This window comes from Neomonachus schauinslandi, chromosome 11, assembly GCF_002201575.2.
Source record: "Neomonachus schauinslandi chromosome 11, ASM220157v2, whole genome shotgun sequence".
Classification (NCBI taxonomy): domain Eukaryota; kingdom Metazoa; phylum Chordata; class Mammalia; order Carnivora; family Phocidae; genus Neomonachus; species Neomonachus schauinslandi.
Window position 1 is genome coordinate 6,832,565 of NC_058413.1, and position 20,799 is coordinate 6,853,363.

The 20,799-nt window shown below is 62.6% G+C and overlaps 1 protein-coding gene across 5 annotated transcripts; it reads right to left on the minus strand.

Moving 5' to 3' along the window:
* Positions 1-372: 372 nt before the first annotated feature.
* Positions 373-20,682, minus strand: PCNX3 (pecanex 3). 5 transcript variants are annotated; one of them, XM_021685551.2, is made up of 35 exons: positions 19,941-20,680; positions 19,387-19,574; positions 19,058-19,157; positions 18,900-18,939; positions 18,721-18,816; positions 17,366-18,493; positions 16,759-16,879; positions 16,497-16,675; positions 15,987-16,077; positions 15,470-15,605; positions 14,065-14,225; positions 13,117-13,270; positions 12,798-12,830; positions 12,351-12,522; positions 12,129-12,239; positions 11,691-11,782; positions 11,419-11,528; positions 11,140-11,245; positions 10,942-11,034; positions 10,618-10,768; positions 9,657-9,801; positions 9,120-9,297; positions 7,994-8,102; positions 7,698-7,827; positions 7,268-7,326; positions 6,952-7,167; positions 6,073-6,326; positions 3,433-3,663; positions 3,159-3,262; positions 2,703-2,850; positions 2,372-2,602; positions 1,996-2,270; positions 1,478-1,611; positions 1,099-1,397; positions 373-1,022 (listed from the first exon to the last, which is right to left on the minus strand). In XM_021685551.2, the coding sequence occupies exons 1-35, from the start codon at positions 20,091-20,093 to the stop codon at positions 825-827; spliced, it is 6,126 nt and encodes a 2,041-aa protein (XP_021541226.1). In that variant the 5' UTR covers positions 20,094-20,680; the 3' UTR covers positions 373-824. The 5 variants fall into 5 exon arrangements, with proteins under 5 accessions (XP_021541226.1, XP_021541225.1, XP_044775259.1 ...); XM_021685550.2 differs by having other exon boundaries at positions 16,497-16,672; positions 16,759-16,882; XM_044919324.1 differs by having other exon boundaries at positions 14,065-14,186; positions 16,759-16,882.
* Between the last annotated feature and the right edge of the window lie 117 nt (positions 20,683-20,799).

Sequence of the window (20,799 nt, forward strand, 5' to 3'; positions counted from 1 at the left end):
GCGACTGCCTTCGGCTCAGATCATGATCCTGGAGTCCCGGGATCGAGTCCCGCATCAGGCTCCCTGCTCGGCAGGGAGTCTGCTTCTCCCTCTGACCCTCCTTCCTCTCATGCTCTCTGTCTCTCATTCTCTCTCTCTCTCAAATAAGTAAATAAAATCTTTTTAAAAAAATTAAAAAAAAAAAGGAATAGACTTGTGAGGAAGGGGACCTAGGCCTACCTGAACCCCACTTGGGTCTTACCACTATCTCCATCATAACCCAGCCCCACATTCTTTATCCCCCTCTCTGTGCTCATCTACCCTGACCTGGCCACCCTCCTCTACCCTCCACCCAAACATTCCCAGTCAGAAAAAGAAAACACCAACCAAAATCAAAAATAGTGTTATTAATTCTGGTGTCTCCGAAGCACGAAAAAAAAAAAAAAGAAAGAAAGAAAAAAAGAAACCACCCTTCCCACATTTCAGCCCCAGGTCCAGGCCAGGGGGCTGCCCCTGCAGGCAGTGCAGGCCCAGGGGCCAAGTCAAGTCAGTCCTGGCCTCGGGCTCGAAGCGGGACCAGCCCATGGGTTTGGCTTTTAGGGCCTGGCTGGGAAGCTGCCTGCCTCAGTTTGGGGAGCCCAGGCCCTGGACTAGGGATGAGAGATCAGGGATCAAGGTCAGAGATCTGGCCCACTTAGTTCTGATACTCTAGCTAAGGCAGCCAGAGGTGAGGATTCAGATGTGGAAGCCAAAGCCACTCAGTTCTGTGGTCCAGCAAAGGCGCCAGAGACCAGGGATCCAAGTTGCTGAATCCTGGGGCTGGGATCCAGAGGGTACCAGGCCGCTCAGTACTGATGCTCCAGCAGGGGCTGGGCGGCCGGGCTCTCACGCTCCTCAGCAGGGGCAGGCCAGTCACCCAGGGTCCCAGTGGGTGTGCCATTCTCAGGAGCACTGCTGTCCAAGCAAGGAATGTCCTGGGCCGCTCTGAGGGGCGAGGAGGCGTTGGTGCTGATATCCGGGCTGAGGCTGAGGTCTAGGGGCGCCTAGGAGAGGGGAGAGAGGTTGGTGGAAAAGCAGACCTGAGTAGCTCAGGACGCAAGCCTTCCACAGGACCCTTACCTGAGATTTGGGAGTGCCTCCTTTGGGGCTCCCTGAGGCTGGCTCTGCCTCAGGGCCCCCTAGCCCCTTCCGACCCCCCAGGCTCCACTTCCCACTGGGACCCTCAGAACTGAGGAGACCAGGGCCAGGGGGCCTTGAGGGCCGGGGACCCTCAGTGGGGGCGGGGGAAGCAGGGGCTGCTCCAGGGAGCCGAGGGGGCGGCCACTGCAGCAGAGGAGGAGGGCGCCCATCACCAGAGCCGCTCAGGGAAGGCCGAGGGCCCCAGCCTGGGCCGGGAGGGAGGGGTTGGTCGCCACTGCCTGTGGGAGACAGATAAGAGGGTCAAGATCTCGGCTAGGCTGCTCTCGCCCACTGGCTCAGGCCGGCCTTGCCAGCTCACCTGCTGTGTTCTCAGGTGTGGGGTGTGCCAGGGGGGGGTTATTGCTGAGGGAGGTCAAGCCGCCGCCTCCGCCACAGTCCGAGTCGTCCACGTTCCCACCGCTGTTGCAGCCGGCACCACAGCCCTTATGAAGCCTGGGATGGGGGCGGCGGGTGGGGGGACAGGTTGGCAGGGGGAGGGCCCGAGACTGCAGAGGCGCAAGTCCCCAGCTCTAGGACAAGCCAGCTAACATCGCTGAGCCCCAGGATCCCATCTCTAAGAGATTTTGCCATCTACTTTGCAGGGTCTTCTAAGAGAGGCATTATCGACGGCTCTGAAGGCGAAAGGCCACCTTCAACTGTGGGAGCGCAGCGTGAAGGCGGGTCAGCTCTGGGATGGTGTCGGCTCTGAGGGCCCAGGCCTGGCTCCAGCACTTCCTCACTCTGAGCCCTAGGAGGAAGTTGCTTCACCTCGCTGAGCCTCTGCTTCCCACTCCAGGACCTCAGCCCCACGGGCTCAGGGCAGTGTGCAGGGCTCACCTCTCCCAGCTGTGCAGAAGCCAGCGGGCAATGGCACTCAGGCTGACGGGGCCGCCCCACAGTGCCCGCAGCTGGGGGTGGCTGCCGGCCAGCGAGGTGGTAAGGGGCGACACGTAGATGGGGTAGCCCAGTGGCTGGTCACAGGAAGAATTGATCATGTTGCGGAGCGCCTGCTTGGCATTCTGGATACTGCCACGTTCAGGGTTGCGGTTGCGCAGAAACACCAGCTCCTGCTGCTGCCCGGCCCACAGGCCACGGACGCACTCGCGGTTCACCTGCGGGCGGCCACGCACAAGGGTCAGGGGGCCGGGCCAGGGGGCCGGCGGGGAGGCCGGGGGGCCAGCGGGGGGGGGGGGGAGGGGCCCCCCCTCCGCACCTTGATGACTCGGAAGCTGAGGTGGCGCCGGTTGAGCATGATGATCTTGTACTCGTCGGAGGCGTCATCCAGGACGTGGCGCAGAGCCAGCAGTGAGGGTGTGTTGCTGAGGATGGCGCTGCGCCAGGCCGGGTCACCCTCATGTGAGATGACCAGGCGCTCTTCGTTGGCGGCGATGGCATCATACAGAGCGGCCGGCTCCTCGTACTCATCTGGGGATGTGAAGTGGTCCTGCGCGGCCAACAGGATGGAGGCTGGGTCAGTGGCCCCTGCCCTGTGGAGGGGCTTCATCCCCCACATGCCCACCCTACCTGGGCACACCTCTCCCCACCTGGTGAAGCTTGAGGGCCATGCGAACCCCGGGCGCCACCACACGATGAAGCAGGTCCATGTCAGCAAAGACCCACTCATCACGCGGGGAGGTGATGCGGAAGTCCCCCTTGAACAGGGCGTGCAGGCCGTAGAGGAAGGGCTCCAGGCTGAGGAAGAGAAGGAACAGGGGAGCGTGAAGGTTTCAGAGCTCTGGCGTTCCACACAGGGGTCTGAGCTGAGACCATTCTTCATGCTGGGCCTCCGCTTCCCCATCCTGACAAGGTTGGTCTCTGTCTAGGTCCCTCACGGGGTGGTGAGGAACGCACAAGGTCTAGAACTGGGAGGCGCCTTGCCCACAGGGAGGAGCCGCCCTTAAGGAAGGGCTGATGTGGTTCCTGGGGGCTGCTGGCCCAGAGCTCTTTGCGGAGAGGGTAGAGGAAAACACAGGAGACCCGGCTGGACCTGTGGCGCTCACCTGGCAGACATGCTATGCGAGGCTGTCCCCAGGGCCCGTCGGCCCAGCACACACAGGCCAAAACACAGCGTGACCAGCGGCGAGTTCCAATCTTGGTCCACAGGCTGCAGCACAAGGACCCCGTCCCCAGAGCCCCACTCAGATCCAGGACAGGGAACTTGCGGTGGGGGCTAGGGCCCAGACCAAGGGAGGCTGAGAGCAAGAGGACCCGTACAGGGAAGGGAGAACTTGGGAGTGGGGCGGGGGGGCAGCCCCAGGGTAGTGGGGACCGGACCTGGCTGCGCCGGGAGGCACAGTACTGGATCCACTCAAGGTGCACCGCACAGAAGGAAGGCAGTGAGAGGCCGGAGAGGCGAAGGTCATAGTCCTCATCCACACTCAGTGAGAAGGTGGGGTCCGAGTCAGCGTAGCCCGGCGCCCTCACGGGCCGCAGGGCTGCTGCGATGCCCTCATGATTGAGCCACGCCTCCAGCTTTGGTGAGCGGCTCACGTAGTAGATGATGCTCTGGGAGGAGAGGGCAGGCATCAGAGCTGGGGCCAGTGACTGGGGTCATGCCCTAGCCACGGAAGAGAAAGCACCAGGATGCGACCTAGAACACCCACCTCGTGTCTCCTCTGAGTTCCCTGAAGCTACACAGGCTAGTCTGGTCCCCTCTCCGAGGCCAGGGAGGAGAAGAGAGAAAGCTGCCAGGAAGCAGCCCCCCCTTACTAAGCATCCCCTGGAAGGTTCTGCACTGTGGCAAGTGCTTGCCTGCTTGCTTCAGAAGATCCCCCATTTGTAAGAGACTGAGGTTCAGAAAGACAGCAGACTTGCCTGAGGTTACACAGCAGGGCAGACTGAGCTAGGATTGGAGCCCCCAGGACCTTCCACACCATTCCGCTGTGGGATCCAGATCTCAGAGGCCTTGGAAGGTCAGGCTGAGGTAGTGGGGCTGCCTACAGGCCAGTGGGGCCTAAGTGCCTGTGGGTCCTGGGTCCCTTCAGGCAGCTGAGGTCTGATAGCCACAGGGCATTCCTCTCAGAAAAAAGGCAATGGCACGTAACCTGTGTCCAAAGTCAGAGGCTCCTGTATCCTTTCAGGGGATGCTTGTTGCTGAACAGGGGTTTGAGCCAACAGAGAAGAGCTTCTGGAAGGCAGACGGGCAGGACGAATGGGCAGTGTGAGGCTGGCAGTTGGCAACCAGGAAGGTTATTGGGATTCCATGTGCCACCCTGGGATGGAGCCGATGGGGCTGGCCCCGTGCCCGGGGACAGGGTGGGAAGTCCAGGGCTGGGGCGGGTACTACAGCTGGCCACGAACAGAGGGCCCCCAGGCAGCAGGAGTAGGAACGTCCAGCAGGGTAGCTCTGGTGGGATACGCACGCCCGAGAGGCTGCCCTCAACAGTTGCCACCCCCCACCAGGCACTGCCCCGGCAGCCCCAACTCACATGGCAGAGCATTCCCCAGGTCCTCCGGACACCCCTACCCTGCTCTGACCAGGCCCAGCCTGTGAGGCAGCTGTGGCTGTGGCCGGTGAGCTCCCCCACGGGGTGGCAAACTGGGCAGGGGCGGGGCTCATCTCGGCCTGCCAGCCCGGGCCTGGCTGGGTGCCTGGTGCACGGCCACGAGAAGGCCGCGTTGGCCTTGAGCTGGGCTTGCGGGAAGCAGCAGGGTGACCTGCGTAAGGGCACTTCTCTGACAGTGGGGGAAGAAGGTGGACAGAACTGTGACCCCAGATGACCTGAGACTAGGAATATCCCTGTCTGGACCACAGCGTCTTTCTTGGTGAAGGTGAGGGGCGTGAGGCTCGCACACCCTTCGCTAGGGGTGGCTGCGTGGATGGGAAAAACAACAGAGGAATTACAGCTTCTCTGGTGTGTGCCACAGATGGGATGTCCACGGAGACAAGAGGACAGCTAGGAGGTGCAGAGGACTGCCCTAGAGAGAACCTCAGGTGAGCAGGCTTCCCTGGGCCCCAGCACGCCTCCCCCCACCCCAGCCCCGCACAGGGAGCCCCGGGGCAGCTGCTGAGGGCAGAGGGAACGTGGGCAGGAGCCGCCCTCACCTCACTGCCATGGTGCCTTTCCTCTGGGGGCCATCACTCCTGTCCGCTCGCAGAACTACAGTGACCCCTCCTCCTCAAGGGGATAAACTGAGGCACAGCAAAGGAGGTGACATCCCAAAGGAGGCTTCCCAGAACCCAGTCCAGGGCTCCCACTGGACCCCACACTGTGCCTCACAGCCCTCAACACCGCCCGCAGGGGCTTGGAGCACCAGGCCTGGGGCTTGGAGCACCAGGCCCGGGCCTGGGTCTGAGCTTGGCTCCGCCACTTTCTCCTGATCCTGGGGCCTCAGGCTAATCACTTCGTTTCGTCAGCCAACTTCCACAGCTGAGACATCGGGATCTCTCTCGAAGGGTGTGATGGGCTTCACCCAGCTCAGGAGTGGTGCCTGGCACAGAGCCTGCCCCCTGGTAGTCACCACTGCTGGGCAGCCACGCCTATGGTTATCACTTACCACTGTTGGCATCATCGTCCCTCTGTGCTGATGCGAGGGGGGCGGGCTCCCGGGGGTCTAGAAGGCTGGCCTCAGCAGCTGTCCTTCCCAGGACCAGCAGCCCAGCGAGGGGATCCCTGCCCACGCTGCCCACCTGCCCCCCGTACTCACTGTCCAAGGTGCATCTTCCAGAGGAGGGTGACAGCGAGCCCCGCCCCCCCACGCCCCACTGTTGCAGCCACACACAAGCTGCCAGGGCCCCTGAGGCCTGCTGTCCCGCGGTGGGTGGCATCTTGGAGAATGCTTAAACTCTCGAAGGCCTCTGCTTCCCTTGGGCAAACCGGTTCCCACCAACCAGAAGATGACACTCAGGATGCTCCCGGTCAGTGAGCGATCGTTAACAGGGACCCCTGCTGCCCAGCCACCCGCCTGCCGTACCTTGACGTAGTAAGTGATGAGGATCTTGCGGAGATCAAAGACCTGCAGCATGGAGGCCGCGTTATTGTCGCTGATGCTGTAGCCCTCCAGCACATACTTGCTGGCCGTCACCTCCCAGGCCAGCCAGCGCTGCCCGAAGGCGGCATTGAAGGACAGGACCCGCGGCAGGTGGCCGGGCTCACAGCAGCAACAGCCCTCATCCTCCTCCACGCCCTCCGTGATGGCCTCGACCTCGCGCTGCTGGCAGTATGTACCTGCAGGTGCGCGGCGCCCAGTCAGGGGGCCACCGGGACCTCCCTGCCCGCCTTCCCCCTAGCAAGTGCCCAGGTCTTCACCGTTCCCTGCCTGGGGATGCCGGGAGCAACCGTTACTAAATGCACGACCCTTCCTCCTCCAGAGTCCCAAAGGCCACGGCAAAGACTGAAACTCATAGAAGTGACCTGCTCAGGTTCACAGTACTCGTGAGCTGTGCCTCGAGCCCCTCTGTACCCTCAGAGGCCTCTTCCGAGGCTGACATCCAGCATGTGCGTCTTCCTGAGGTCAAAGAGCTACTAGCTCACCCACCAGGGACTTTATGTGGCACCCAACCTGAGCCAAGCCCAAGACCGAGAGCAGGTCAGGGGCAGCTGATGGGAGAACCCAGAGCTCCAGGCCCACGCTTCTGCCAGAACAGCCTGTTCGGTCCCTGTGGACCCAGAGTCAGGACAGGGACACGGCTTGGCCGAAGGAGACCCTGCCACCTCACCACTCATACTGGGAAACCCAGGCCTAGGGAGGAAGAGTGCCTTGTTCAAGGTCACCGCGCAAACCAGGGCAGGGCTGGACTAGAACCCAGCCCTCACACGCTATGAAACGTCAGGCCCAGGCCCCGAGGCTCACCCCGGAACTCAAGGCCACGCAGCTGGAAGGTGACGAGGCCATTGCCGACTTCGATGAGGTGCACCAGGGCGTTGAGGTAGTCGGAGGCCAGGACAAAGCAGTCGCCGGGGCCATAGTTGCCCCAGCGGCCCAGCACCAGGTCCCCACACAGCGTGTGCTGCAGCGAGCGTGTCAAGTGCTCGTAGAAGATGGAGTTGAGGTTGTTGTCGTCAGCGCCTGAGACCCAGGACAGACAGACAAATGGACAAAATGACGAGCGAGGCCCCCTCCCCAGGGAGGCGCTGCCCTAAAGGCCCCCAGGTGGCCGAGTACACACCGGGGTTCCGATCCAGCTGTGTGACCAGGCGGGTGTTGGAATGATCCACACGTTTAGTGCTGTTCAGACAGAATGACAAACATAGTCGGCCGACAGGTTCCAAAGAGGATCCCCGCCAGCCCACCACTGCGGCCTCGGAGCCCACACCCCTGTTCTCTGGGCAGATGCCATGAGAGTCCCATTTCACAGGAGGCCGAGGCTCCGGGACGTGAGGGGACTCCCCCAGGACCACACAGCCAGGAAGAACAGGGGATGAGCCTGAGGCTTGGACGGACTCAGGTTTTGCACTCATCAGATCAGCCACCTGAAGCCCGCCATGCCCAAGCACTTGCATCCCTGCTGCGGCCTCTCTCTGCGCCCCGCCGGGGCTCCAAGCTCCCCTACCTTCCGAGGCCCCTCTGGGTGACCCGCCTGCTCCCTCGAGACTCACTTGTAGTCGCGCTCCCAGAACTTGAGGGGCCGCGCGTAGGACATGATGAAGACGGCGCTGCCCAGCAGGGGGTTGAGTGGCGTGGAGAAAAGTGCCGAGAGCAGAGCTTGAACGAACAGCATGGCCGAGTCTGGGCACGAGTCAAGGAGGTGGCGGGCACACAGGACCCTCCCTAGCCTCCCTCACCACCCTTTAACTCTCATCAACCTGCCCCGCGTGCCCCCATCCAGGCCACCGTCCTCCCCACACGCCGCCCCCCCCCCCCCCGCCCAGGCCGCGGGCAGCAGGCTGGGTACGAGGCACGGCAAAGGGCTGGGCGAAAGCGTGGAAAGCAGAGCCCCAGGTGATCTGCCAGGGTGCGATGTAGGTCAGCACAAAACGCAGCTTGTACAGCAGATCCCACAGCTGGCAGGGTCGGAGAGGGAAAAGGAAAAGATACGCAGGTCACTCACAGAGGTGGGGTCAGCCAAGGACCCATACAGAGCCTCAGGGCTACCCCAGTGGCTGCCCGTGTGGGAGTCAAGCTCAACATCACTCCCAGCCCTTTCTCTCTGGACCTGGCTCAAAGCACCTGTTATTGTTAGCAGACCCTCTAAGGGAACGTTAGCCGACTATTGGCGGGACCACCCTGGGAGCTTCCTGTTCTTGCCCCATTTTGCAGATGAGAAAGTTCAGAAAAAGCAGGGTAGGATGACGACTTGCTCAAGCCATAAGTCAGTGATGAGGCTGGGCCTCGACCATGATATTGAAAGTTGAGTCGGGCCCCGCCCTCCGAGGGGGGCACAGTTTGGATCTCTACCATCCTGGACCAGACCAGAAGCCAGACTAGAATGCCCATGTAAAAGAGAAAATGGCTCAGGGCCATGCTGGGGTCTCATGGCAGACACCACCACAGGCCTCCGGTACAGTGTCAGGGAATGGCTCTTTGTTCAGTGATTCCCCCACTGAACCCCACACCAGGGGGTCCCACAGTGTGGCAGAGCAGTCTAGATCTATCCAGGCCCCAGAGGCTTTTGAAACTCAGCTCTTAACTGCTCCCCAGGGCTGTGGCCGGCCAAGGGGCAGAGCACAGAGGCTGGTTTCCAGAGGGCAAGGCCAAGTCTTGACTACCTAGTAACTGCTCACGAGGAAGGTGGTGAAGGGCCATGACTCCGAGAACAGGCAGCGAAGTCAGACAGACCTGGATTCAAGTCCTGGCTGGTCACCAATTCTCTGAGGGACCCGAGGCATGTCACTTTGGTGCTTTGAACCACAGCTTCCTCTGTGCCCCTGGGGCATGCGCTGCAAAGGCCCACGGCGGGGCCGATGTGGGGCAGCAACTACAGGGCTGCAGGCCCCTGGGGGAGTTCTCCCCGCTGCCAACGCAGACAGGTTCTACTCCCGCCGCACAGCCTAGAGCCGGCAACATGGCCGCCAACTCACCTTGCTGCAGAACAGGGACATGAGGAAGTAGTCGAGCAAAAAGCCCTGGGAGAGGCGTGGGTAGTCGAAGTGGAAGAGCAGGACAGTGAAGGCCAAGGTCAGGTACTGCTGGGGTGGGCAGCAGAAGGCTGAGCGCAACAGCTTCAGCCCAGCCACCGTCATCAGCAGCGCCCGGCAGCTGTGGATGAGGAACAGGCATTAGGTGGCAGGTGGGACTCGCGGGGGTGCAGAGGGGGTCGGGGCCTATCCCTCCCCGGCCTTGGCCTGGGCTCCGCCGAGCTGGGCCCTGCTCTTGTGGGCGAGGGACGCTCAGTCTCTGCTCTCTAAAGGGGTCCCCCTTTAGAGACACATCTGGGAGACACATCTGTTTTCAAAGAGGCAACTGTCTCAACAGAGAGCGTCAGGAGCTCGAGAACTGCTTTTGCATGCTTGCTGGGGCAACTGAGGCAGGCGTCATTCCCTCTGTGGGCTTCGGTGTCCCACGTGTCCCGTGGGAATGCAGACGGGGATGGTGGGGGGCGGGGGGGCGGTCCTCACTAGAGGCAGAACTTATCCGGGTGGCTGACGACGGCATGGGCGTCCACCGTGAGGGCATTGAGCACCACGGCAGGGTAGATGAGGTACTTCTCGATGCACTGAAGGCTGGCATACAGCTTCTCAAACCACATCACCTGCGCAGCGCCTGCAACGGGAGGCAGGACTGCTGACCCTCCGCGCTCCCCTCCCACTGCTGGGCCAGGTCAGGTGCACGCCTGGAGGGGGCCTGGAGGGAAGGCAAACCGCGGCTCTGCGGGTCCCCAGAGACTTTGTGGCAGCTCAAATGAGTGCGAGGAGGCCCGAGCAGGACATTCAGGGTCTCAGGGCACACGCCTTGCCCATTCTGCTGTGTGGAAAAACAAACCTAATGAGGACATCCCCGATGCCCGCTGGAGCCAAGGCAGGCTGGGTGAGGCCCACACACACGGTGACCTCGAGCTACAGCCCCTTCATCACGGGTCACTGGCCCCCCGGCTTGAGCTGACTGTAGCCACGTGGGAACGCCGGCCCAGTGAGCAAAATCTTTCATCGCTTACGCAGAACAGGGCATGTGGAACTTCGTGTAACAGATCCAGGTGACGAACCCGAGGCTTAGAGGCGCTTTATCACACAGCCCAAATGAAAATCGGCCTGGCAGACCTAGTCTATGGGCAACCAGTCAATCCTTCCAGACGACAGAACCCTTTAGGGCCTTGGAATTCTACATCCTCCATCTCCCCACAGAAAGCAAGAGGAGCAGAGAAAGAGCAGGGCGGGCAGCCAGCGTGAGAGGCAAGCAGGGGCCTGGCCGGGGCGCAGCAGGCAGGACAGGAGGGCAGGCGGGGCTGCTGCGGGGACCGGGGGCATGGGCAGAGGCTGCCCCCTGCTGGCACTCTGAGCTCTCACCAGGCTGCATGTACCCCGCCCCCCAACAGGGGCAGGAGGGGCGGAGGGACCCCAGCGCCCCGGGGCAGGCACTCACCGCGCACTTCATACTGGCTGTACTCAGACGGCTTCAGCACAGGCTGCGACAGGCAGAACCAGGGCAGCTGTTTGCGGAGCTGCGGCAGCAGGTAGTGCGTGAAGAAGCCCACGGCCCCGGCCAGCGCGTACAGCACGAAGCCCAGCACCGACTGCAAGAGGGGGAGGCCGGAGGCTCAGCCCAGGCGAGTGGGCCACGGAGCCCACGGGGCCGGGGCACGGGCCTGGGCGGAGAAGGACATGAGGCCATGGCAGCCAGGGGCCCTCAAGCTAAGCAGGCTCCTGCAAAGAGCGAGGGGGCAGGGGTGGCCCAGGCCACACGAACCTTCAGGGCGATGAAGACGGTGCTGGCGCTGACGGCGAAGGTGAGCACGGCAATCACCACACACATCACCAGGTCAGAGTGCAGGACCTCACGCTGCAAGGCCGGGACACACGAGTGTGGGTGCCCGCCAGCCCGGGGCCGACTGCACCCTGGCAGCCCTCCGCCCCGAGACTAGAACCCCACGCTCCAGCCTCTCACCACCGACTGGCGCATCTTGTCTGGCAGTGGGTCTGGGGGCTCAGCCCGAGCCGTCTCCAAGCTCCGCTCCTCCAGCTCAGGGAAGAGCTTGCTCCTGATCAGGGACCTGGGGTGAGTGAGAAAAGGCAGGGGCTCGGGTCTGCGGAAGCCGCCCCTCCTCCCGCGGGCTCCAGGGTCAGCTGGTGACAGGCACGTGCACAGATCCCCACCGCCAACTCTTGCCATGCACACTCACACAAACACACACATGCGCACGGACAGGCACATGCGGGCACCCACCAGAGCACAGTGGGGTCACTGCTCTGACGGCTCAGGTGGTAGGACAGTGCCACCAGGAGGCCACAGAAGACCGAGAAGAGGACAGGGACGTGCTGCTCCGGCCAAGGAGTCTGGGGAGAGAACCCATGCTGGTCAAGGGAGGCAAGGGTAAGCGTGGGGGGCGCTGGGGGGGTCCCCCCATGGGAGAAGCCACTGCTGATCCCAATTCACAGTCCTGTCCCAATGACCCCCCTGGGCCTCAGCATGCCCCCCACCCCACAGGTCATCCCTACCTTGATGGCCCCAAGGCAGAAACCATAGAGCAGGGCAGCAGCAAGCAGGCTGCGGGACAGGCTGAAGACTGCCGTGAGCGGGCTGGTGGCAGCTGTGAGGGGGGAGAAAGAGCAGGTAAAGACCAACTCCTACCTGCTGGCATCCCACCTCACCCCCACCCCGCTGCCCCTCAATTCCCACAGGCTAACCTCCCTGGGACCCATCCCCAGCCCACTGCTGTCTGCTCCCTGAGCCCTGAGAGGTCCTCAGAGCTTCTGGCATTCTTGGGTTTAAACCACTTGCTTGGGGGGAAGAGGAGGGAAGAGATGGGCTCTTGAGATCCACAGTATAAACAGAGGAGAAAGATCAGCAAAAGGCTGGAGCCACATAACTAAGCCACAGCCCCTTCTGGGCCCCACGCTGCCTCCCGACCCCCAAGCCACCTATGGGCCCCATACCTGTGCCCCCGAAGCCGTGCATATCTATCTGCTCCAGCAGGTACATGAGGCAAGTGTTGACCTGGGGCAGGAGGCCCAGGAGGAAGACGAACGGGAAGCACAAGGTAAACACTGTCAGGGAGGGAAAGCAAAGGTCCGGTCGGTCAGCCTGCAGGCCACCCCTTGGCCCGTCACCCTTGGGCCCTCACTCCCCCGGGCCACCTCAACGCTGCCCGATCTCACCGGTGGCCACGTCACGGGCACAGAAGAAGAAGGAGGCGGAGAAGAGCGTGAGGCCGTACAGGGAGACGGGGGGGAAGGGCTGAGCTGAGCCCAGGGCGTCCAGCAGCCAGATGAGCAGACAGCAGATACAGAAGTAGACAGGCCGGCTATATGCGATCACCCAGTTGTGGCCCTGGGAAGCAGGACAGTGAGGGTCCAGGTCTCCCCAGCTGACCACCCCGCACGCACGTCCACGCACACACACACAGGCTCATGCATGCTCCTGTGCCCTGCCCATGGCCCTGGATCCAAGATAGAAAGCCTGGCAGGGTGAGGGCAGCAGGACTGAGGATCTGAGGCCACAGGGGTGGTAAGGGAGCCCTGCCTCTCCCAGACTCCTCCACACCTGTCTCAGCCCCTACCCACGGCCCACGCCCGAGCCTCGTGGGGAAAGGCATTGGTACTCACGTGCATGGGAGATGCCGCATCAGGCTGGACGCTCTGGAAGAGACAGCAGCTACGTTGGCAATGAGAGCCAGAGCCCAAGGGAGGGTCAGAGACCCCAGGACCTGCTCAGTTCCACCACCGGACTGTCAGGGGTGGCCAGGGCAGGACCCTACACCATTCTGAGCCTCGGTTCTCTCATGGGTAAGATGGGAGGCTGACTACAGGGGATCTTAAGCACCTTCTCTGCTTTCGAGCTCACACCCCTCAAAACAGGTTGCGGGCACGGAGATATCTGGAAAGAGGTGGGCGAGGGAAGGAAACGCAAGGAGCAAGGCCTGACCTTCAGCAGGGAATACTGGCAGGAGGCGATGACCAAGCAGAACTGGAAGACCCAAATATCCGTGAAGAAGCCCTTGAGCAGCAACAGGTAGCCCAGGAAGGCGACGAGGCTGCTCAGGCCAATGCCGAGTATGTTCTCCACCAGCCCCCGAGTCCTGGAGAGACAGCAGGGTCAGGGCACACCCATCTCCTTCCCGGCTAGTGGGACGAAGGCAGGTGGAGTGGGGAGGAGGGCAAGACCCAGCCACAAAGGCCCACTTCTGAGCCTGTGCCCAGACCACCCCCCTCCTCCTCTAGATATGCGAACCTATCCCTTTCAAGGACGGGGCCGGGTGGCCCCTGCTCCCGGAAGCTACCCCATTGCTGCCCTGCATCCCGATCTTCGCCCCTTCCAGACCCTGAGGCTCCAAGGGCCACCACTGAGGGGCTTGCCTGTCTGTGGCTCGCGCATGCCCAATCAAACAGGCCGTGCCATGCACACAGGCGGGGCCCGACACACGCCCACTGCAGTGCCAGGAGGAAATCCAGAGTGTGGGAAGCCGGGCCACAGGTTCTAGGCCCAAGCCATCCACGCAGATAACAAAAGTCATCTGACTTCCCTCTCTGGCTTCCTGGTCCTCAATTACCCCTAAGAAATGGGAAGACTCAGATAAAGCGTTTATGAGCTTTTTTAGGTGACAGCTCTCAATTTCATCAACTCTTAACACTGAAGCAAACAAAAGCAACAGACTGGATGGGAACAGCTGGGAGCAGGGCTTTTGGACAGGGAGTAACTAGAGCACCATCCACTCGGCCACCTCTTTATACCCCAGAAGGACCTAGTCAAACCCCACCTAGTCAGACCTCAGCCCCTGAGGCGCCTTCAGTGGCCCCCGCCATTAGGTTCTCTGATGCCGTGATGGGCTCCACACGTTTAGAGGGTCCGGAAGGCCCGGGGCCAGGCACTCACCGGTCCAGCAGGGCCAGGAGGGCCAGCCGCTCATAGCGCACGGATGTCCAGCGGCCAGGAAGGAGCCAGTACTTGTAGCTGTGCTGGGCCCGCGGCGGCGCCTCCTCCATCAGCGTCTGCTCCTGGGATTCGTGCAGGGAGTCCTGGTCCAGCAGGTCAAACTGCGGTCCCCACAGCCGCAGCCATCAGCCCCTCGCCCCCCAACACGGGCCACTGCCACCACTCCCCTTCCCGGTGCACACTGGCTTGTCAGCCATCTCCTCCAGCACAGAAAGAAAGTCCCCGCCACCTAGTGGCCCTGTGGCCTGTCCTGCTGCTCCATCACAAAGGCGCGCTCCTCTCTCCAGGTCCCCGGGACATGGCTCAATGGCTGCTGGGGACTGCTGGGGCTGCCGAGGGCCAGAGTCGCCAGCGCCCATGTCTGTCCTCCCCACTGAGGCAGCCTCTCCTGCCTCTTCCTGGGCTCAGTGAAGTCCACCCTGTCCTTTGGGACCCAGTACAAATGGTACCGTCCTCCTGGACAGAGCCATCATGGGTCACTCTGACCACCCCACGCTGAACACATAGAGCACCAGCCCTGACGACAGGCCTGGGTGCCAATGGCCGTGTTGTGAGGCCCTAGGCAAGCTACTCAATCTCTTGGACTTTCTTGTGCCCTTCATTCAGCAAATACTTAGGGGGCAAGCTATGGGCCTGGCCCTGTGCCAGGCCTTGGGGATACCATACAGAGCCAAAGATACACGGCCCCTGCCTCTGTGGATGTGGCCATCGGCTGTGTCAGGACCATGGTGCCCCTCCTGTGTGACAACTAAGGAGAGTAAGTGCATCAGAAAGGGGCACGTGGGGCTTCTGGGCCCTGCATGTGTTCTCTGACCCTGAGCGTTAGGTGTGTGGGTGCCCCTTTTCTTTTACCATAATTCTTTAAATTCTAGAGTCTGCGTCTTGCACGTCCTTAACGCTTCTGTTGTTCCTAGACTGACCGCATAAATTATTATCCAAAGCGGGACGCTTTCACAGTGAAACGGGAGGTTATGCTAACGAGCAGGGACAGAGTGCCGGGAGCCATGCCACGCGCCCAGGCCCAGCACACGGAGCGCCAGGCCACGGCCGGGTAAGCTGACCTCTTCTGCGGGTTTCACCGCAGAGACCCGCCCTCCCCGCTCCCTGTGGGCCTCTCCAGAATAAAAAAGATACTCCATACACACTTGTTGAATAAATGAACGAACGACTCCCTGAGCCACAGAGACCCAGAGCCAGCCATCAAAGGTCAGGACACAAACGCGGGCCCCCAGAGCCCTCACTTGAGCGGCCTGTCCCTCTCGGCACCTGGGCTCCGCGACCTGCCCTGTGCCCCCTGCCGCTGCGGCCCCTCCTACAGGTCCTTCCCTGACCACTGGCTCCTCACCTCCGGGATCTCCAGGGGCACACGGCGCACCTGCATGCCCTGCAGAACCACGGGCCTCGGCTGCAGCAGGTTCAGGCCACCCGCTGCCTCAGGGACATCGGCCGAGTGGAAGCTGGAGGAATGCGAGTGGCGATCCCTGTAGGAACAGCAGCCATGAAGATCGGAGCCACTGGAGAGCCCCAGGACAGTGGCGGGACTAAGGCCAAAGTCAGGCCATAACTGGGGTTCTCAGGGGGCTGCTCAGATACCCAAGAGGATCAGAGAGGATCCAGAGGAAGCCAGTGGCAGAAGTGCCTGCCTCCCAGGCCCTGGGCTTCCTGGAAGCCTCCTGCCCAGAAACGTCACGTTCCTACAGGGTCAAAGGATCCCCGTACGCCTGCCCTTTGCTGCTTCCCCCTCTCTTCTCCTGAAGGTTCTGAGCTGTCCCTGCCCCGGCACAGCAAAGAAAATGAAAAAATCCCCAGAAACGGCAACCTGCCAGGCTGCTGGCCAGGAGAGCCCCAGCTTGGAGACTCACCAAGCTCCATTGGCTGCCTGCTCCCCCTGCTGCCCCACAGGGTTCTCGTAGCCGCCTCCAGCTAGGCCAAAGGTGTAGGAACGCCGCACACCTGGGCCAGGGGTACGGGACACAAGGCAGCACGTCAGGGACAGGGGCGCGGAGGCCTCACCCACATGGACCACCCAGTGAGGAGTTCCCCTGGATGGCAGCCCAGCCCCTAGGAACTCCGAGCTGGGGAGGAGAGGGCCTGCAGGTCAGCCCGCCCTGGGTTCGGGTCCCTGTTCTGCCACTTGCTCAGCTGTGACTTCAGGCCGTGCCTCAGCTTCCTCACAGGCAGAGCAGATAATGAGGCCACCCACGTCCCAGAGAGACTGCAGGTTTGATGGCGGGCAGCACAGGGAAAGCAGTCACCACGGGCTGAGCGGGTGGCCCGTGGCCAACAGCGCGAGCACTGCCACTGGGACGACGACAACCCTCGGCAGGGGGGAGAGGGGGTGCCGGGCCCCTGGAACTCGGGGAGGGGCTCACCGCTCTCGTCGTAGAAGTAGTGCACGGCACCCTCGGACGTGTCGTCAAAGGTGCAGGCCTCGTGCACGGTGGCGCCGGCGCGCGTGAGCAGCAGGGAGGAAGCGAAGTGCAGGGCGGAGGGCAGCGTCAGCGCCCGGGAGTGAGAGGCAGCCCGGCTGCGCTGAGCCTCCTGCAGGCTGCTGAGGAGGGGCCAGCCCGCGGGTCAGCGCCACTCAGAGCCACCGGCCCCCGCCACCCCTCCGACCGACCGGCAGGGGCTCACCTGGGCGGCGAGCCCATGACAGAGGCTGGAGGGGTGGGGTTGCTGCCCGCATTGTGGCGCCTGCGGATGGCCTGAGTCCGCCGCACACTGCTCGTGCGGTCCCGCTTGCCAGTCTCGTCAGCTGCTGCCCAGGGAGAGGCCCCGTGCATAAGCCACAGAGGCTCGAACACAGCCTCGGACACGGGGGCGGGGGGGGGCGCTGGCAGCTGCTCCTGATCAGGTCAGGCCTAATCCAACCATGTCCTGCCTCCGGGGCCTAGCCAGGTCACCTAACCGCTTGTGCCTCAGTTTCCACATTTGGAAATAAGGACACACTCTTGCCCTGCCCCGCTGGTGGCCCAGGAGAATGAATGTGGACGCTCAGAGTCCCCGATGCACGGGGCTCTGTGCTAACTGCAGGACCTGGAGCCAGGTGTCTGAGATCTCCCAGCCCTGCTCATCTGAGGGGTTCAGCAGACATCACTCAACCACTCAGTCCACATCCACCTGCTGCCTGAGACAGAGGCCGAGCCAACTCTGACCAGCTCCACTCCAGCCTGGCCTTGGTCCAAACCCAAGCCTCTACCTAGTTCACCGCCCCCACGCCCCCAGCAGAGCGGGCACTCACCTCCCCCCACAGCACCTTCCTCTTGCAGCTCCCCCCGCCAGCCGGGCTGGTTGGCAGCAGGTCCCCTGTGGGCCTCAGCGGGCAGCAGAGCAGGCTCACCAGAAGCCAGCTCCACCCCCGCCTGGGCCTCCAGCTCAGCCTTGGAGCCAGCCAGGGGGGCCCTTAGGACATCACCCCCGGCCCCATCCATGCTCAGCACGCGGGCATGCGTTTTGGCGCTGGCGGTACTAGGCGTCCGCTGGGTCCCGTAGGGCCGCTTGGGGGGCACAGCAGCCCCCTCCTCAGCCCCATGGGGGGCCCGTCGCTTCCGGGGTCCCCCTGCTGCACCACGGGGGCTCTCGGGGGAATAGCAGGAAGTGGAAGAAGAGCTGTCAGTACTGTAGCGGCGCTGAGAGCGGAGGCTGGAGGCTGGGCTCAGCTCGCTGCCCTCGCTGGTGTCTTCGTCCTCAAAGAAGCCCCCACCTTCAAGCAGGGGCCGCCGAGGGGCACGGCCAGGCGGGGAGTGTCTTCGCATGGGGGGCCGCCGCTTGGCGGGCCGTAGCAAGGCCAAGTCCTTGGGCCGCACAACCAGGAGTGGCTCAGCTGGGCCCGGTGGCGTCCCTGCTCCTATGACTGTGTCAAAGGAACGCAGCGTGTCATCAGAGGGGACTCCGGCATCTGGTGATGCGGGCAGCTCAGCCTCAGACGGGGGGTCTGTGTCGCTGCCCTCGGGGGCTTGCCCACCGGGGGGGCTGTCCAGATGGGTTGAGTTGGTCTTCTCGCTCTTGAAGCTGCTCAACGTCTCCCTGTCAGTGCCACTGAAGCAGGAATCCGAGGAGCCCGCTTTCTGGGGCGTGGGCTCACCGGAGCCCCGCCGGTCCAGGGGCTGGTAGCCGCCTGCTCCCCGGTGTTGTTCCCGTCGACTGCTGGTCCTCACAAGGGCCCGCTCAGGCCGGGTCAGGGTCAGGAAGCTCTTGCTCAGCTCCTGGCTGAGGCTCCCCTTCAGAAGGGGGCTCATGGGAGTGTCGGCCACACTGCTCCCACTCCAGGGGGCTCCATCCCCAGCCAAGGGAGAACGTTCTGAAGAGTCTGTGCTGGGGAGAGAGGGGTCTGGGGCAGCCCCTGGGGGTGTCTGGGGAAGGTCTCCAACTATCAGAAAAAAGGAAGACAAGATGAGGAAAAGGCATGCTGCAAAAGGAACCAGCCACTAAGGGGATCCTGTGGCCACCACTTCCCCAGAGCCCAGCTGGGGCAGGACAACGAGAAGGCCCCATCCTGAAGGACAAAGAGAGCTCTGGGGAAGCAAAAGTTGGGGTGACTCGAAGACAAGATAGCCAATCCTCCCCACAAGCCCCTGCCAGATCATGCCCACTCACTCAGTTTCTCCTGTGAGCTTAGCTTCAGCATCTCTCGATCCGCTGAGGTCACGATCACATTGTTGCTGCCCTGCTCACGCACCAGCTCCTTGATGTCTGCAACCATGGCCCCACAGGTGTCAGCAGGATTTCAAGACATCGGGGTGCCCTCTCATTCCACACAGCCAGCAGCCACCTACCTCTGAGGGGCCCAGAGTCCTCCATCCGGGGCAGCAGCTCCTGAGCAGACAAAGAGAGAAATGGAAGGAACAGAGTAAGAAGTAGGCTCGGGACATACCCCAGTGGGGACAGGCTCCCAGGAGAGGAGTGGGACAGGCCGAGGGTAGGGACCACTCACCGAGACCTGGTTGAAGCCAAACACAGAATGCTGGGAGCTACAGCGTACCGGAGGTGTGGAACTCACTTTCCGAAACACTGTCATCTCCACACCAGGGTCCCTAGCAGTGAAGAAAAGCATCAACTTTCAGCTAACCTCCCCCTCCCTTGAGATTATATTTCCTCCGCTATCCCCAGCACTCCTCTCTTCTCAAGGGTCCTCTCACAAGTCTGGGGCTGACCACAGAACAGGTGCTCACCTGCTCCTGAAGTCAATGTCCCTAAGGCTCCGAGGCTTAAGCCCAGGCACTAAGACCCCTTAATTCCCAACACAGCCCCTCCCCCACTCACCTGGGCAGACTGCTGTCCCCCTGCGCAGGCTCCTCCTCTGGCTCCCCCATGGTCGAGTTGCGCTTCTCCACAATCTCGCCCTGATCGAACATAGCATGTAGCCGATAGTTCACAGTCTTGATGGTAGTGAAGATGACAGCCACCACGAAGCAGTACACACCGGCCACCATCACGCTGGGGGGCAGGACCTGGAGGCAGCAGCAAGTCAGGTTCCTCCTCACGCAGCCCTGTCCCCTCTCCCCACGGGGTAGACCTACCACCACAGTCACAGCCAGCTTTCACAAATTCACAAGACCTCCTCACCCATCCCTTACAACTGGTACAAGAACCCTGTCAAGGAGTTCTATCCTCTCACTGCAGAGAAATCAATTGAGAGGCTCAAGGTCACCCAACCCAATTAAGGAATAATTTGGCCACTCCTCCATATACCCCACACTCTGCAGTGAGTCCTCTCTCCACCCCCACAGCGCCGAATCCCTGCCAGGTTGGCACCCCTCCGTGACATCTGCCCTCCCTTTCCCCGACGGGAGTTACAAGTGGCGGCAGCATCTCACCATGTACAGCAAAAAAGGAAAGGTGAGCAGAAAGATCCAGACGTAAAGGTGGAAGCAGTTGGAGAAGGTGCTCTGGTGCGGGTCGAAGAACCAACCGCCAGTGAGCGAGGCCCACACCCCTTGGCGCAGGATCTGCAATACCTGCGACCCCATGGCCCCGCCGCTGCTGCGCGCGCCCCCCTCCCGGGACCCTCATGGGGGCGGCCGCTGGTCCATGCCCCGCCTGGCGCCCGAGGGCCCCGGGGCCCGGCCTCGCGCTCACGCCATGGCCTCCCCCAGCCGGGGAGAGGGGTCTGCCGGGCGAGGGGGCGGGCAGGGGGCGGGGCCGACCCGGGCAGTCAGCGGTGCGAGGCCTGGACGCGGGGGTGGAGCCTCATCAGGGGCGGGGTCCAGGCCCCCACCCCCGGCCCAGAACTGCTCCGAGGGGCCGAGCCGGTAGACAAGCGCGGGGCACGGGCCGGACACCCGTCGGCGGCATCCAGAGATGGGCGTGGGGTGGGTGTTCCGAGGGTGCAGGCGACGGCTCCCTCGGCTCCGGCCCGGGGAGAGCCCCGGGACCCTGAGGTCCACTTCCGGGGTTACAGGTCACTCGCTTCGGTCTCAGCGCTCGCCCGGCTACTGCGGGACCCGGCCCCAGGGGGAGGCCGGAAGGAGCAGCGAGCCGCCAGCCAGCAGTGGCGCATGCGCCCGACAGGCCTAGTTGGGACCCGGAAAAGGAAAAGTTGAAGGCAGAAAACCCGACGCACGCGCAGGAAGGTGGTAGAGCGCTAAGACGCGGGGGAGCCCTTTGGGCGTGCGCAGAGTCCCGGTCTAAAAGAAGAAAGGTCCAAAAGCGGTAGCGCTGGAACGCATGCGCACA

Bases quoted from the DNA above. Each gene is read 5' to 3' on its own strand.
- PCNX3 (XM_021685549.2), bottom strand. From the start codon at position 20,093: ATGGGGTCGCAGGTATTGCAGATCCTGCGCCAAGGGGTGTGGGCCTCG. The intron at 19,575-19,940 runs GTGAGATGCTGC...TGCTGCCTCCAG, and splicing joins TTCCTTTTTTGCTGTACATG to GTCCTGCCCCCCAGCGTGAT. The intron at 12,831-13,116 runs GTCAGGCCTTGC...TGTCTCTTCCAG, and splicing joins GCCAGTATTCCCTGCTGAAG to AGCGTCCAGCCTGATGCGGC.